At 53.1% G+C, this 15,000-nt stretch overlaps 1 protein-coding gene across 1 annotated transcript in view; it reads left to right on the top strand.

Moving 5' to 3' along the window:
- lrp1aa (low density lipoprotein receptor-related protein 1Aa) overlaps nucleotides 1-15,000 on the top strand; it is a gene marked incomplete in the record, with an annotated part of 97,697 nt that overhangs the window by 16,346 nt on the left and 66,351 nt on the right. The window contains 4 exon segments of the mRNA XM_030374376.1: nucleotides 7,470-7,607; nucleotides 12,623-12,742; nucleotides 13,186-13,314; nucleotides 14,211-14,474. Coding sequence (XP_030230236.1) covers nucleotides 7,470-7,607; nucleotides 12,623-12,742; nucleotides 13,186-13,314; nucleotides 14,211-14,474 — 651 coding nt within the window.

Here is a 15,000-nt window from a genome sequence, read left to right on the forward strand (position 1 = left end):
ATCACCTTTCGCCTCTCCAACCTGTATCACCTCCATCATCTCTGTCAACTATATCAACCCTCACCTCTATCACCTCCATCACCTCTATCATCTATATCAACCCTCACCTCTATCACCTCCATCACCTCTATCATCTATAACAACCCTCACCTCTATCACCTCCATCACCTCTATCACCTATATCAACCCTCACCTCTATCACCTCCATCACCTCTATCATCTATAACAACCCTCACCTCTATCACCTCCATCACCTCTATCATCTATATCAACCCTCACCTCTATCACCTCCATCACCTCTATCAACTATATCAACCCTCACCTCTATCACCTCCATCACCTCTATCATCTATAACAACCCTCACCTCTATCACCTCCATCACCTCTATCATCTATATCAACCCTCACCTCCATCACCTCTATCATCTATATCAACCCTCACCTCTATCACCTCCATCACCTCTATCACCTATATCAACCCTCACCTCTATCTGCTCTATCTGCTCTATCTTCTATATCAACTGTCACCTTTATCTGCTCTATCACCTCATCTCTACATCTCCCTCAACTCTCTCACCCTCTCTCTGTCAGTCTTTCTCTTTCTTAGTCTGTTTCCCTCTCTCAGTCTCACTCACACACAAGGCCAGTGCAGTGAGGTTACATAAACAGAACGTCCTGGTCTGACCAGAGGAGCTGCTAATGTAACAGAGGAGCCAGCATTTGTATGCGTGGCAGAACACTGCTCTGTGCTGCCGTGTGTGTACGTGTGATGTTCTCGCTAGCGTAACGTGGGCACACGCTGAAGCTCTAACTAAAGCTCAGGGTAGGGGTCCTTCTGACACATGATGCAGACGGGGAAACTGTCGATTCACGCTCCTTCTCTCAATTCTATCCTTCAGCATTTTAAAGGGTTATCAGTGTAATACCATGCAGTGTTAAACATGACACAGCAACATTCCTGCCTGACGTGGACACCTACAGTCTTCTCGTAGACGTGGTGCTGGCTGTCAATGATGCAGTTCTCTCTCTGGAGTCTGTCTACGTGAATGTTATTTGAAACTATCTTTATACGAAGTGGAGCCTGAGAACCAGAGCTGGGGCCGCGCCGACCGCTTTGTGTGCCCTCATATTGTAGTGATTTGAGGCCCCGCCCACTCCTGCCTTTGGTTTAAATTACAGACGTCTCCGTGTCGATGAAACCGGCCCAGAGCAGAGTGTTTATGGAGGTGTGCTATTTCAGGGGTGCCGGGGCAGAATGTGGCCCCACCGCCGACCACTGGTCCTGTTTGCTGCTGGGAAACGGGGGGGGGGGGGGGGGGGGGCTGGGACCGGGGGAGGGGGGTCTGGGACCTGGTGGGGGGGGGGAGACTTACCCCCTGATGCAGGACAGAGAGCCTTGCCTGTGTTCAGCCAAGGAAAGCGTGTCAAGGGTTTAAACTTTTATAAAAAAAGACTCTTATGTAAGCGTCTCAGAGGGGGGAGAGGGGGGAGAGGGGGGAGACGGGGGGGGAGAGGGTGCCTCGTCATGGGGGTAGGGCAGGACACAGTCCAGCAGGGGGGGAGGAAGAGAGAGGGAAAGAGGGAGGGAGAAAGAGAGAGGGAGGAAGGGAGAGAGAGAGGATGAGGGACAGAGAGGGAGAGGGAGAGGGGGAGAGAGAGAAAGAGAGAGAGAGAGAGAGAGAGAGAGAGAGAGAGAGAGAGAGAGAGAGAGAGAGAGAGAGAGAGAGAGAGAGAGCGGGGGAGAGTGTTGTGCAGAGTGATCTGTAATGTTGACATGATGGACGTGATTATTGCCCCTCCTCCCCTCCTCCCTCTCTCAAAACACACACACACACACACACACACACACACACACACACACACACACACACACACACACACACACACACACACACACACACACACACTTCTACACCACAGACACTGAGCACCTGGCTTGACCCTTGGGCCTGTCCTGGGGGGTGGTGGGGGGGTGGGGGGGGGGGGGGGGGGGGGGGCTGTTATGATGAGCCGTAGTGGGCCTGCCTGTCTCCTGTACGGAGCAGACCAAAGCATCAGTAAACACACAGCGTTGATGTTGGTAATGTTGTCCTCAGGCTCCTTAATACTCTTTATCGCTCCTTAAGGTTACTTATCGCTCCTTATAGCCGCTCATCGCTCCTTATGGCTCCTTATAGCTGCTTTTTGCTCTATATTGCTCCTTATGACTACTTATAGCTCCTTATTGCACCTAATAACTGCTTATGGCTGCGTGCTACGACCCCACTGTATCTTTGAAGTGAAGCACTTTGGTGGATGTAGCTTGTGTGTGTGTTTTGCGTTTCTCCAGGCTGTGATCTCAGGGGAGCTGGCTCACCGAGGAGGTGAGCCAGCTCTGTGTGTGGATGTGTGCTCTGTTCCTGGGAGCTGCTTTGGCCCTTCCTGCCTGTTGTTGTCCTTGCTGCTTTCCCACCAATGTGTTGTGGATCTTGGAGAGGGGAGGAGCTAGCCAAAGTGGGGCTGTAGAAACGGGAGAACAGCCTAGTGCAGTAGTCCTGCACCCTGTGAGCCTCAGTGTGGGTGTGTGTGTGTGTGTGTGTGTGTGTGTGTGTGTGTGTGTGTGTGTGTGTGTGTGTTTGTGCTTGTGACTGTGTGTGTGTTTGCATCTGTGTGTGTGTGTGTTTGCATCTGTGTATGTGTGTGTGTGTGTTTGTGCTTGTGACTGTGTGTGTTTGCGTCTGTGTGTGTGTGTGTGTGTGTGTGTGTTTGCTTCTGTGTGTGTGTGTGCGTGTGTGTGTGTGTTTGCGCTTGTGACTGTGTGTGTGTTTGCACCTGTGCGTTTTCACCTGTGTGCGTGTGTGTGCGTGTGTGTGTTTGCTGCTGCTGTGTGTGTTTCCGCGCCCCGTGTTTTTGCGTGTGTGCGTACACACACAGACTCAGTACGGGACGTCAGTACGTCGTCTCCCAGCGGTCGCCCTGTCAGTAGCGGCGTGGAGCCCGTCAGTGGGTCGGCGTGTTCTGGAAGGAGCTGATGATCGCACCGTGATTGCCTCGGGGGCTGGAGGCCGTTCAGAGGCTGTCGAGGGAGCAGCAGCGCTGAGCTCGGTTTCCCCAGCGCTCTGCTCGCTCTGCCTGGGACGGGGCTGTCTGGGGCCGGTTGTCCGGGCTGGAGGGGGTGAAAGGAGCATTAGAATGCAGCTCCTCAGAACAGAGCCTTCGCTCGGCTGCGGTTCTACTGCCAGGGAAAGGCTTTCTGTGAGGGCTGCTGGCAAGGTTATTGGGAGCGTTGTCAGGGTTCTCTGTGTCCTGATTGGTTGAGTTAGGGACCCGGAGGCATCATGGGAAAGGCCATCCAGCCTGGTGATGTGATTGGTGGGGCTAGAGGAATCCCAACTTGGTAGCAGATTGGTTTCTTGTTATTCATCGGGCATGGGAGATTTTATTTCTATGCTGTTTATCGCAGATGATATTCAGATGGTATTCCTACGCTATTTATAATAAGTTGAAGCATGTTGTTCTGTGTGTGACCAGGGGGAGAATGAGTTATTTATTTTTTTTGGGGGGGTTGTTAGTGAATCGGCCATTGTTTCTGGTTTGCTCGGGTCATTTGTCTGTTGTCCGCAAAATCAACATGAAACAGCAGGTGTTCCTCCTGGCTGCCAGGCCCGGGACCGGCCCGCGGAGTGTCTGATTGGGCCCCGCTCGGCACTCCCCCTTGATGAGGCGCTACAGGCCTCCTTCTGTTGTTCCTCTGTTTGTTATTGGCCCGTCGCTCGCTGTGTGCGGCCCGGGTGGCGTGCGACTTCGAGCGGAAAATCCCCGCGGCCTGGCGAGAAAAAACACGGGCTTGGCCTCCGCGCCGGGTGTGTTTGTGATCAGGCTTCTTTAGAAGGGTGTGTGTCTCTCAGAGGAGGGAGAAGACAATCACTGGAGATAGTGAACGCAGTCAATGGACTGCTTGTGTGACGTGCTTTGCAGACCGTCAGCCAGTCGAAGCGCTTTGCAGGGATTTGCTTTGCATTCACCCGTTCAGCCACACGTTTCACACCCGGACAACGTGTCGGCCATGCAGGACCAGCGGATCGGGAGCAGGTCGGCTCAGGGGCCTTGCTCAGGGACATGTCGACACTCTGCGGGGAGGAGCCGGCGGTCGAAACCAGCAACCCGCTGGAGGTCCTGAAGCCCGGTCCCCGGGACTTAAGTACACTTAGGACACATTGACTTAAGGCTGTTCTACAGTCGATGTTCCTGTAAGCCCTTGTCAGAGCTAAGTCTAGCTCTCCCCCCGTCCCGCCCCCAATGCTGCCTGCGTCCGACCGTACGTACGTCTGTCCCCCCCTCTGGGGGTCTGTCCCCTGATCCTCGAGGTCTGTGCCACGCGGCCACGCGACGGTCGGGGACGTGACCCGGCTCTCAGGCCGATTTGTGTGATCCAAACAATGGCCTTACTTCTCCCATCGCCCCCCCCCCACAGAGAGCCCATGTGCCGGGCCTTAGCTCCCAGCGGCTTATGAACCAGCTCTCTCCATGTGGCGATGCTTCTGCCTCCCCCCCTCAGCCTCCCCCCCCCCCCCCCCCCAGCCTCCATCTCTAAGGAGGAACAGCTTTGTTCTGAGGCTCCTCCGACAGGAAACGCTGCAGCTCTGGAAAAACCTACGCGTGAGGCTGGCTCACGCACAGACACCTTTGTTTTGTTTTTTTTGGGGGCCGCTTGTAATCACAGCATTAGAGTGAAATGTGGAGCTGGTTCGTTTTAATTGGTTCGTTCTCACTGTCGTCCTCGTGTTCAGAGACGAGTGATGAAGTCCCGACCCGGCGGCGCGGAGAGTGTCGGGCTGTTTATGAGCCCTCTGACAACCCCCCCCCCCCCCCCCCCCCCCCAAGGTGTGAGTACCCCCACCGCCGGGGTAATAAGCAAGCGGTGGACTTGTTGTAGTGCTCGGGGATGCGGAGCTGGCTCATGCACACGTGAGGAATGTGGAACAAAAGAAGTCTGTTTAATTCACGAATCGCAGCCTTTTCCACGGCGGTGGCGGCGCCGCTGCCAGCTGCTCCGAGCTCGCACTCCGGTGTCTGCTGTGGCCGCCGGCCGCCTCCTCTGGACCTGCCACCTTGGCTGTTCCTCTCTCTCTCGCTCTCTCTCGCTCTCACTCTCTCTCTCTCTCTCTCACTCTCTCCTCCCTCTCCCTCCCTCTCTCCCTCCCTCTCTCTCCCACATCCCTGTCCTATCTCTCTCTCTCTCTCTCTCTCTCTCTCTCTCTCTCTCTCTCTCTCTCTCTCTCTCATCCTTTTTCTTCTACGTCTGTTTTCTGCATTTTTCTCGCCCCGGAGTCTATCGCTCTCTCTCTCTCTCTCTCTCTCATTCTGCCTCTCTCACTTCGCATCTGTTTTCGTTAACTTGTCACTTTTTCCTACATATTTTCCTTCCTCCTTTACTCCAAAATAGGTCAACAGATATTAAGAGAGAGGAGGAGGAGGAGGAGGAGGAGGAGGGGGAGGAAGGGGCGAGGGCGAGGGAGGACACGAGAAGAACGTTTCGTTTTCCACCCTTAGAGAGAAAAATAGCCCCCGCGGCAGGCGATCCATCGCGTTATAACTTCTTCAAATAACCTTAGTTCAGACCGTGGCTCAATGAGTAGAGCAGGGGGCGGACTGTAGCTCAGAAGGTGGAGCGGGTTGACTGGTAACCTAAAGGTTGCTAGTTCGATCCCCGGCTCCGCCTGTCGAGATGTCCCTGAGCAAGACACCCTAACCCTGACTGCTCCCGACGAGCTGGCTGTCATGCACCAAGCTTGGTTGCTTGGCGCATGAATGGGTGAATGTTAGGCAGTATTGTAAAGTGCTTAGAGGGGCCACTGGTTAGAGAAGTGCGATATGAATGCAGTCCATTTACCATGGAGGAGGCGGCGCTGGTGCCTTCACCCTCTTCTGCTCGGAGAACGTCTTTGTTCGCTTACGTTCCAGAAGGTTCCACCGTGGGAAGTCACCGCACAACTTCTACACAGTCGTCTACACGCGATGTGTCCGGCTTCAGGAACTAATAAAAGTCCATAAACGCACCAAGGTTGTTTGTTTTAGCTTCTTCTTCACAATGTTGCGACATCTCAACGTCGTCAGTGTCCGGCAGAACCGTCCTGCAGCAGACACAAAGCAGCAGGAGGACACGAACCAGACACAAGGGGTCCCTGGGCGACTGGACTGGGAGAGATCCCATCCTTGGAGGAACCAGGAGGAGATGTTGAAAGTGAAGCCTGGGGACGAGGGAGCAGGCGTTCCTGGAGGAGGCTCCAGGTTCATGACGTCTCCTCGCAGAGCAAACACCTCGGGGAGTTGTAGTATTTGGACTCGGAGTTCAGTGCTGCCGCCTCTCCCTGGCAGGCGGTCCGGACCAGGCGTCCGGCGGGAGAGGCTGGCTTGCTACCTGCTTCTCGTGCCCCTCTGTATGGCTGCTACCAGCAGGCCGGCAGACCGTCTCCAGGGCACTAATGCTCTGCGTCGCCAGGGTGGGACGTATGGGGCGGTTATGTTCTGGTGTGTGTGTGTTATGGTCTGTTTGTGTGTCTGATGTGTGCGTGTGTCCGGCGTGTGTGTGTGTGTGTTTTTGTGTGATGTGTGCGTGTGTGTGTGTGTCTGGTGTGTTGTGTGTCCGGTGTGTGTGTTCTGGTGCGTGTGTCCGGTGTGTGTGTTCTGGTATGTGTGTTTGTGTGTTTTGGTGTGTCTGTGTTTGTGTGTGTGTGCATGTGTGTGTGTGTGTGTCTGCTGTGTGTTCTGGTGTGATTTTGGTGTGGGTGTGTGTGTATCTGTGTATGTGTTCCGGTGTGTGTGTGTTTGTGTGTGTGTGTGTGTGTGTGTCTGGTATGTGTCTTCTGGTGTGTGTCTTCTGGTGTGTATGTAGGGTGTGTTTGTTCTGGTGTGTATGTTCTGCTGACACATTCTGGGTGTGTGTTGCTGTTGTTGGTAATTGAAACTCTGAAACATTTTCCTATGTGATTATTTTCCGAGAAACGCCTGTTTTTATAAATACGTGTTTCAGGCCACCGACTGCTTACCGGCAAGTTTACACGCAATGAGCTATGATCTGAAAACCATCCTGAAAAAAAAAATCATTTGAACCATGAGCCTTCCTTTTATGACCAACTGTTTGTGTGTGTGTGTGTGTGTGTCTGTTTGGTGTGTCTGTTTGTGTGTGTGTCTGTGTGTGTGTGTCCGTGTATTTTCCTGTTTGTCTTTGCATGTGTGTGCCTGTGTGTGTGCGTACTTGTGTGTTTGTGCATGCGTGTGTGTCTTCACGCCCGTATTCGTGCATGTGTGTGTGTGTGTGTGTGCATGCGTGTGTGTGTGTGTGTGTGTTTGTGTGTTTTTGCATGCATGTGTGTGTGTGTGTGTGCATGCGTGTGTGTGTGTGTGTGTGTGTTTGTGCATGCGTGTGTGTGTTTGTGCATGTGTGTGCGTGTGTGTGTGTGTGTGTGCGTGCGTGCGTGCACCCCCAGGTCCTCACATCCGGGCGTCCCAGTGCCCCCCCAACGAGTACCAGTGCGGGGGGACGGAGCTCTGCATCCACATGAGCCGGCTCTGCAACGGGGTCCCGGACTGCACCGACGGCTGGGACGAGGGCCCCCACTGCAGAGGTACCGTCGGCAAGCACACACCGACTCTCACACACCGACGCACACGTAGACACTACCACACACACACACACACACACACACACACACACACACACACACACACACACACACACACGTATAAAGACACTAACGCACACGCACACACAGACATAGACACTAACCTACACACGCACGCACACACACGCACAGACTCACACACCAACGCACACATAGACACTAACACATACACACAAACACACACACACACACATAAAGACACTAACGCACACACAGACATAGACACTAACACACGCACGCACACATACACACACGCAAATACACTAACACACACACACACAGTCACACACACACAGACTCACACACCAACACACACATAGACACTAACACACACACACACACACATTAAAGACACTAACACAGACTCACACACAGACATAGACACTAACAAACTCTCACACACACACACACGCACACGCAAAGACACTAACACACATGCGCCGCACGAACGTACGCATTCACATCCACACACACACTAAAACACACACAGACACACACACACACACACACACACACATGTATGAACATGCATACCCACACACACGCACACACACACTAACACACACAGACACACACAGACATACACACACACACACACACACACACACACACACACACACACACACACACACACACACACACACACACACACACACACACACACACAGCCACAGCCAGCGCGAGGACATAAATCCCCTGTTGTTTAGGTTTTATTTGTTGGCGCTGTTTGTCCGTGCATGAACAGTGTGTGTTTGTGAGTCACATGGGCGGAGATGTGATCAAGTCCTGCCTGATTAACTCTTCCAATAAACACATAACACTGCCCTGGTGGATATTGTTGATGCCAATACCGGGCTGGCCTTGCTGAACCGGAGAAATCACCCTGGCAGTGGAGAGCTGATTCTCTCCCACCATCACGGTGTCTTCAGCACTCAAAGGAACAGTTTTTTGCAGAGTGTAATTATTAAAATGCAGTTGAATAACAAGCATTGTTTGACTCTCACAAGAATAACTTACGCATGCTGTAAGACCGTTAGAACAAGGTTTCTATGGACGCTTGTGGTTTGAGGAGGCTCAGGAACGAAGAGGTGAAACCTCATTGGTCTGGTGAGACCGTTTCCCCGTTGACCCAGCAGGTCCTGGCCCAGAGTGTCCCCAAAACCGGTTCAGCGGAGCTGCAACGTCTCGCTACGTGCTGGCATGCTAGCAAGCCTGCGGTAGCGATTAGCGTACTCTCCTGTGATGGCGCTCGATCTCCTCCTCGAGACGCCTGTCACTTCAACTCCGCCTCCGTTTCCCCTCAGCCCCCCCACAGAGACTAAAGTAAAGTGGATTAAATATTTATAAAGGCGACATGATGGTAGTGGGCGGAGAGAGTGAGAGACATCATAAAATCTTCATGATGTGTACCGTTCTTTTTTAATGTTGGTGGGTTCCGCCTTTTAATGAGTCCTGGAGCTCTCATCTCGTTAGGGGGTCATAGCCCTCTGCAGGTTTGTGGTTCTTCATCCCCTCTATGGAGCTCAGCTCCAGGTTTATCTACCTGTTGTCTTCAGCACAGAGCTTTGTTGTTGAGGAAGAATAACCAATTTTTGTGACACTTCGGCCAGCAAAATATTCTAGCGTTATCTTGGGAAGAAACAGACGGCTAAGTTACCAAGAATACATTCAATGTGACAATGGGGGCACATGATTCTTATGGGGAAACGGTGAGGGTAGTTAATACTAAAGGCTGCTGCACAACGGACCAACCGTTGGCCACCTGAAACGTTTGGGGAGAATCTGACGAGTTCGGGAACAAATCTGTTCAGTGTGTTCAGCTGTGTTTGAAGCTTTTGGAACCGCGCAGACTTTGTCGTTTCCGATTCGACATGCAAAGTCTGAGAGCGTTGGCGTCCGAGGATCAAAGCCTCTCATTGGTTTTGTGCTGCGTGCTGCTAGCACACAAGCAGCGAATCAGCACGATGTGTTGGAACGGTGGACTAGCGGCACGAGACTAGAACCAACCAACGTTAAGGGAGAAATATTGCATCTCGCACAAGCGCAGAACGTAGGCACTACTGTAGTTGGCAGTAGTCTTCGCGGTGTGTTTCAATGCAACTTTTCCGCCAGACGGGTCAGACGAGAAGCAACGGAGGGGTCTGATAAAGGCCTTTGGTTTGAGTCTGGGCCGTGTGGGGGCCCCTTGAGGAGGAAGTCGACACGTCTGCAAGTCTGCAAGACATTTAAAGGAATCGACACAACAAAGGAGCCAGTCGATTGGCCCCAGTATCAGACTCCGTGGCTGCAGTGCCAACGCAAATGCCAACTATCTTGACACCTCATTAGGAGAGAGGAAGGAAGGTTTCTCTTGTTCCAAGGATCATTTATACAATTCCTTTTGCATTGACTAGTAGTCATATAAACAAGGTTCATATGATTGATGTATAATCGTATGTTATAGTTACACTTAATATTTCCACGACAATGGTGTATGTGTCATTCCGAGGGTCGCTGAACATTGGTGGCCTCAGTCGATCTCTAAAGCGCTCTAATCTGGATGACCTAAGAGTGGGATGTCTGGCTGTGGGTCTGACTCTCCAGTACCCCCAGCTGTCCCATCGGGGCGTGCAGGCACCCTGCCCTCTGTTACCCACCGGGTGGGACTGGGTGGGACTGGGTCGCAGGGTGTCTGCATCCAGGGAGGAAATGGGGAGCACTTCGGTGAGCGGAGTCTGTGCTGTGGTTCGGTTTGATGTTGACGCACTGAACAGTATTCTGAGGATGGTGAACTGAAAGTGGAACGTGGAGCCCCACTGTTCCTCATACGGTGGGGGGGCGTCTGGTTCCCTGTCAGGACACTCTGAGTTCTGACAGCCGGTTGGCACTTCAGTGTGTGCTGAATAATGTACGCCCGGAGATACGGAGCGCACTCCGTGCTCCACCGTGCTCCCCCCGACATCCTCGACTGCGGTGATCGTGCAGTGCGCGTGTTTCCGTTCCGAGCTCCTCTCTGAGAGAGAGGAGCAGCCGAGCTGCGCCGCACGCGGCCCACGCCCAGAGCTGAGCTTCGGGTTTCTGCTCTGGCTGCCGGGAAAGAGTGAGTCACGTTGGGCTACGGAGGGATGGACTTTGTTGTGACTGCCGCTGTCTCATGTGGTCGTGTGAGTCTGTGTCTCAGAGCGAGCGGCGTGTGTTCTAGTCTCCGAGCTCCTGCTGAAGGCTTGGGTTGTTATCGGGGGGGGGAGGGGGTTGAGGATGAAGGTGCTGTGGTCTCTGAGCTCCTGCACCCCCCCTTCGAGGTCTTGGGGCCAGCGAGCACATCAGTGGTCATGTGTTTTTCTCTTGTTTTGGAGGTTGGCAGGGTTTGAGGAGCTGTTAATAATATCCTGCTGCCCTGATGGAGGGACGGTCAGGGCAGACGGTGTGAAGTTTGTTGTCTGGACAACTTTAAGAAGACACCTGGCGGATATCTCGCTGTGCACTTTTTAAAGACCCAGAGATGGCCATGTGTTAAAGGAACTGAGTTGAAGAGGCAGCACACTTGTTAACTCTGATGTAGAGAACCCTGAACAAATACCTTACATGCTGTCATTGACCTGACAGAGTGCAGTTTGAAAATAAGTTCAAATACTGTATATATATATATATATATATATATATATATACATTCAATCTTGCCGTCCTTGTTTCAATCTATCTTGTTGGGCTTTTTTATGGCTTCATGGAACGGCGAGTGGAGTGAGACTGAGTTGAATGAGAGGAAGAGTGACTTGTAGCATAGGATCACAGACCGGAATCGAACCTGGATCCCTCTGAGGGATCCAGGTCTATTTTGATCAAACACATGACTCACTACATGAACTATCATGAACTAGAAAGGATTAGAAAAGCGCTGTATAAATGCAGTCTGTTAAACTACCATTCCTTGCGGATAATTATTAATTTCCTTCAAATAGCCTGAAACTGATTATCTTAACTGAGTCGTAGCTCATCGTTGCTCCAACAGCAGAACTGTGTCTCTGGAGACGCTCTGCAGGAAGGTGGTCTGAGATGGGGGCCCGCGCTGTGTCTGTATTCATTCCAGCAGGATGTGTTGGTACCTCTGTACAGACAGACAGTCTTCCCAGTGATTTTTGTTTTGTTGTCACAAACACTGCTGTCAATAGTTTGCAATAGAATTCCCTGCAATGGAGATTAGGAATAAACCTTTCTGCTGTGCGTCCCTGTGCTTTCAGGATTAAAAGGGAACTGAAAACCTGTAATCATGCTGTGTTACATGATCATAATAACAATAACATCCTGTTATGAATAATAACTTTACTGAAGCATATCCAAACATACAAACCAGGAATGTGCGTCACCAGAGACCAGTGCAGAGATATGAATGGATGTCTGGGATCTGATTGTGTGTGTTGTGTTTGAATGCAGCATGGTCAGAATGCTAACAGCTAGCCCCCAATCACGTATCCATCAGCAGCACTCTCACCGCTCCCTAGTTCTCGGGCGAACAGATTCAATTTGACGGTCATTTTAAATCCATCCCTCCCCAACCCTCCATTTGGCGTTTTGAGTTTGTCCTCTCTCTCATCCTCTCTCCCTGCCTGCCTCCCTCCCTCCCTCCCTCCCTCCATCTCTCCCTTCCTCCCTCCCTCTCTCTCTCTCCCCCCCTCCCCCTCTCCCTCCCTCCCTCCCTCCCTCTCTCTCTCCCCCCCCTCCCTCCCTACCTCCCCCCTCCCTCCCCCTCTCTCTCCCTCCCTCTCTCTCTCCCCCCTCCCCCTCTCCCTCCCTCCCTCCCTCCCTCTCTCTCTTCCCCCCTCCCTCCCTACCTCCCCCCTCCCTCCCCCTCTCTCTCCCTCCCTCTCTCTCTCCTCCCTACCTCCCCCCTCCCTCCCCCTCTCTCTCCCTCCCTCTCTCTCTCCTCCCTCCCTCCCTCCCTCCCTCCCTCCCTCCCTCCCTCCCTCCCTCTCTGTCTGCAGAGTACGCCTCTAACTGCACCCAGTCTTCCTGTCAGGACGGCTGTGCAGTGACGCCCTCCGGGGGGGCCTGCTACTGTCACAGCGGCTACCAGATCAACCAGGACGGGACCACCTGCAGAGGTGAGCTCCTCCTCACCTGCCTCTCTCTTCTGCTGGGGGACGGGAACGCACTCCCAACAAACAAGGATTTGTAAAAAATTATATTTATTTTTTCTCCTGTCTATGTTTGAAGGGTTTGATATCTTAATCTTTTCAAGAAACGGTCGCTTCCTTTTTCACGATGTCGTCACGTAATTAATAACAACTTTGAAGTAAAAAATGCTGAGAAAATATGTCCCATCGGTACGATTAAGCATCACAGCTGATGCAAAGTCTGAAAGCAGATTGCAAGTGGGACACATTTTCATCATTCAGGATATAAACTTGGATTCCAGTCATAATGAATCATTTTTTACATCACTATCCCTCCCGCTTTACTCACACTTTACTTCCCCTTCTGATCGCGCTTACACCGGCCCCTAACGATGACCCCTCAGCCTAACCATGACCCCCCCCTCCCACAGACTTCGATGAGTGCGGTGTGTACGGGACCTGCAGCCAGTCCTGTACCAACACCAACGGGTCGTACGCCTGCTCCTGCGTGGAGGGCTACCTCCCCCAGCCCGACAACCGCTCCTGCAAGGCCAAGAACGGTACGAGCTGCTCCTGGGAACCCCTCTTCTGTCAGCCCAGGAGGGGTCTGGACCGGAAGGGGTCTGGACCAGAAGGGGTCTGGACCAGAGGGGGTCTGGACCAGAAGTGGTCTGGCCCAGTCCTCCATCCTCTACTTAACTCTTCTCCTCAGTGCTCCATCCTCTACTTAAGTCCTCTCCTCAGTACTCCATCCTCTACTTAAGTCTTCTCCTTAGTACTCCATCCTCTACTTAACTCCTCTCCTCAGTACTCCATCCTCTACTTAAGTCCTCTCCTCAGTCCTCCATCCTCTCACACTTAAATCCTTAAGGTAGGAGTCACCGTAACAACACCACCCTCGCTAGACCTTCTGCGTCCTACGTTGTTTACCAATGTCTCGTTGTAATGAACCGTTCCAACACCTGTGATTTACGGCTTCCGTCGGCTCCGTTCCAACACCTGTGATTTACGGCTTCTGTCGGCTCCGTTCCAACACCCAGGGAGAGGGGGCTTTTCGGTCAGGCAGGGAGATTTCCCGGAACAGAGCCCCACCGCCCCACCGCCCCACCGCCAACACTTCTCCGGTCTCCACTAAGGCCCAATCCCATTTCTACCCCTTACTCCTTCCCCTTAAACCTCCCCCTTGTTTTGAAGGGCTAAGGGGAAGGGGTAAGGGGTAGAAATGGGATTGGGCCTGCCCCTTCCCCTTTCCTTTCCCCTTCCCCTTCCCCTTCCCCTTCCCCTTCCCCTTCCCCTTACCAACAAGGGGGAGGGGTAAGGGTAAGGGGTAAGGGGTAGAAATGGGATTGGGCCTTTATGTCCTCTGTGATGAACTGCTCCTGACTGAACCCCACTGTGCAGTCTCTAACACTGCCTCCCTCCCCCCCCTCCCTCCCCTCCCCTCCCCTCCCCTCAGTGCCCGTGGACCGCCTGCCCGTCCTGTTGATCGCCAACTCCCAGAACATCCAGGCCACCTCGCTGAGCGGCATCACCGTCCACAGCCTGCTGTCCGCCAGCACCAAGCAGACCACCGCCATGGACTTCCTGTACGCGCAGGAAACGGTCTGCTGGATCCACGTGGGCGAGGCCCCGGCCCCGACGCACCTGCTGTGCGCCAAGATCACCAACCTGAAGAGCTTCACCGAGGAGAGGGTGATCAACGTCTCCCTGAGCCTACAGCGTGAGTCACCCACCCGGGGCTAGAACCTCCACCCTCTAACACACAGACCAGGACTAGGACCTCCACCCTCTAACACACAGACCGGGGCTAGAACCTCCACCCTCTAACACACAGACCAGGACTAGGACCTCCACCCTCTAACACACAGACCAGGACTAGAACCTCTACCCTCTAACACACAGACCAGGGCTAGGACCTCCACCCTCTAACACACAGACCGGGGCTAGGACCTCCACCCTCTAACACACAGACCAGGGCTAGAACCTCCACCCTCTAACACACAGACCGGGGCTAGGACCTCCACCCTCTAACACACAGACCGGGGCTAGAACCTCCACCCTCTAACACACAGACCAGGACTAGAACCTCCACCCTCTAACACACAGACCAGGACTAGAACCTCCACCCTCTAACACACAGACCAGGACTAGAACCTCCACCCTCTAACACACAGACCGGGGCTAGGACCTCCACCCTCTAACACACAGACCGGGGCTAGGACCTCCACCCTCTAACACACAGACCA

This window comes from Gadus morhua, chromosome 13 (assembly GCF_902167405.1).
Source record: "Gadus morhua chromosome 13, gadMor3.0, whole genome shotgun sequence".
Classification (NCBI taxonomy): domain Eukaryota; kingdom Metazoa; phylum Chordata; class Actinopteri; order Gadiformes; family Gadidae; genus Gadus; species Gadus morhua.